The sequence below is a fragment of the Antrostomus carolinensis genome, unplaced genomic scaffold, assembly GCF_000700745.2.
Source record: "Antrostomus carolinensis isolate BGI_N321 unplaced genomic scaffold, ASM70074v2 scaffold31388, whole genome shotgun sequence".
NCBI classification, from domain to species: domain Eukaryota; kingdom Metazoa; phylum Chordata; class Aves; order Caprimulgiformes; family Caprimulgidae; genus Antrostomus; species Antrostomus carolinensis.
The window spans coordinates 3,865-5,319 of record NW_010331399.1 but is presented as its reverse complement, the minus strand read 5'-3'; the positions used below and the strand labels follow the sequence as shown (position 1 = coordinate 5,319).

The 1,455-nt window shown below is 56.7% G+C and overlaps 1 protein-coding gene across 1 annotated transcript in view; it reads left to right on the top strand.

The window, feature by feature from the left end:
* Positions 1-1,064, top strand: part of LOC104529034 (visual system homeobox 1) — a 2,455-nt gene extending 1,391 nt beyond the window's left edge. Inside the window, exons 3-4 of the mRNA XM_010173210.1 lie at positions 8-152; positions 796-1,064. Of these exons, the coding sequence (XP_010171512.1) occupies positions 8-152; positions 796-1,064 (414 nt within the window). The remainder of the gene's footprint in view (positions 1-7; positions 153-795) is intronic.
* Positions 1,065-1,455: the final 391 nt, after the last annotated feature.

Here is a 1,455-nt window from a genome sequence, read left to right as displayed (position 1 = left end):
GCGGAAGAGGGAGAAGTGCTGGGGCCGGAGCAGCGTGATGGCTGAGTACGGCCTCTACGGGGCCATGGTGAGGCACTCCATCCCTCTGCCCGAGTCCATCATCAACTCTGCCAAGAGCGGGCTGGTGGGATCCTGCGCCCCATGGCTGCTGGGTAAGTGGGAGCTTGGGGCTGGGGGGGGCAGGGGGCAGCTGTGGAATGAACAGCCCTTCCTCTTTTATATGGCGCCTTCTCCCAGAAAAGAATGGGGCCTCGGCCGTGAGCTGCGTGCAGGCTGCCAAGCGCCCTGTTTTTTCCACTCCTTCCTTGCAAAGAACAGCTGGGAAAGGGAAAACCCATTTCTGCCATGTCAGACAGGTGCCTGTGCTGGGTTAGGTATGACTTCCCAGCACTAGCAGCCAGCATGGGAGTTGCAGGGCATCTAGGAAGTCATCACCCTCCCCCCACAACTGAAGATAATGCTGCCTCAGAGCTACCTTCTGCTCCTACATGGTCCTACTTTGAGGTGGCACGCAAAATCCAGGGTGGGATGGGCTGGAAGACCACCCCTCTCCCTGTAAGTCTTCCCTGCTGCAGGAAGGTACAGACCAATTCTGCTGCAAGCCATGCTCTCAGGCTTGCAGAGAGCAGCTGGCAGGGCTCCGGGTGGGGAAAGGCTGGTAGCGAGCGTGAGCTTTCCTCCGGATGCAAGTGAGAGCTGAAGGAAGCAGCAGGAGGGCAGGAGAGATGACGGTGAGCAGTCCTGGGCGGAAATAAGCAACTGACGCCCTTGGCTTTACTCTCTCCCTTCTGCAAGGCATGCACAAAAAGTCCATGGAGGTGAGCAGGAAGGCGGAGAGCCAAGAGAAGCTGGCAGATGGCTGGCGAGCGGAGCAGGAGGAGGAGGAGGAACTCAAAGGGAAGCAGGCCAATTCCCAGAGGGGCTCCGACAAGCTTGGCCCCGCAAAAGATTCGGAGGACACAGCCATCGACCTCTCCAGGACAGCCAAGCACGAGAAGAGGGGTGTACTGAGGCAGTGCATCAACGGGGACCCCACCATGGAGCAGAAGGACAGGGACCACTGAGCCTGGGCTGCCCTGGAGGAGGCCAGACCTCGCAGCTTCCTGACAAGATGATAATATTTATTGATTTATTGATATATATTTTTTTCTCTTAAATAATGGAACTTTTATCTGAATTCAGGGCATTTTAAAACTGGGCACACACATCCCCTTGTCCTCTCACTTTTAAGCTGTTTACTTCTCAGCAGAGCCAGGGTGGAAAAGCGAGAAGGCATTGCGGTCAGCATTGACCATTGCTGGGGAAAAGCTGCCCGTCCCCTCTGGGCTGCGAGTGCTTCCCCAGCCAGCCAGGAGCACAGCAAGCAGCAATGAGACGGGAGTCGCTCCCTTCTCAAACATGCGGGTGCAAAGACGGTGCAGGAGTTTACAGAAGCCTTCCCTGAGCACTTCCACC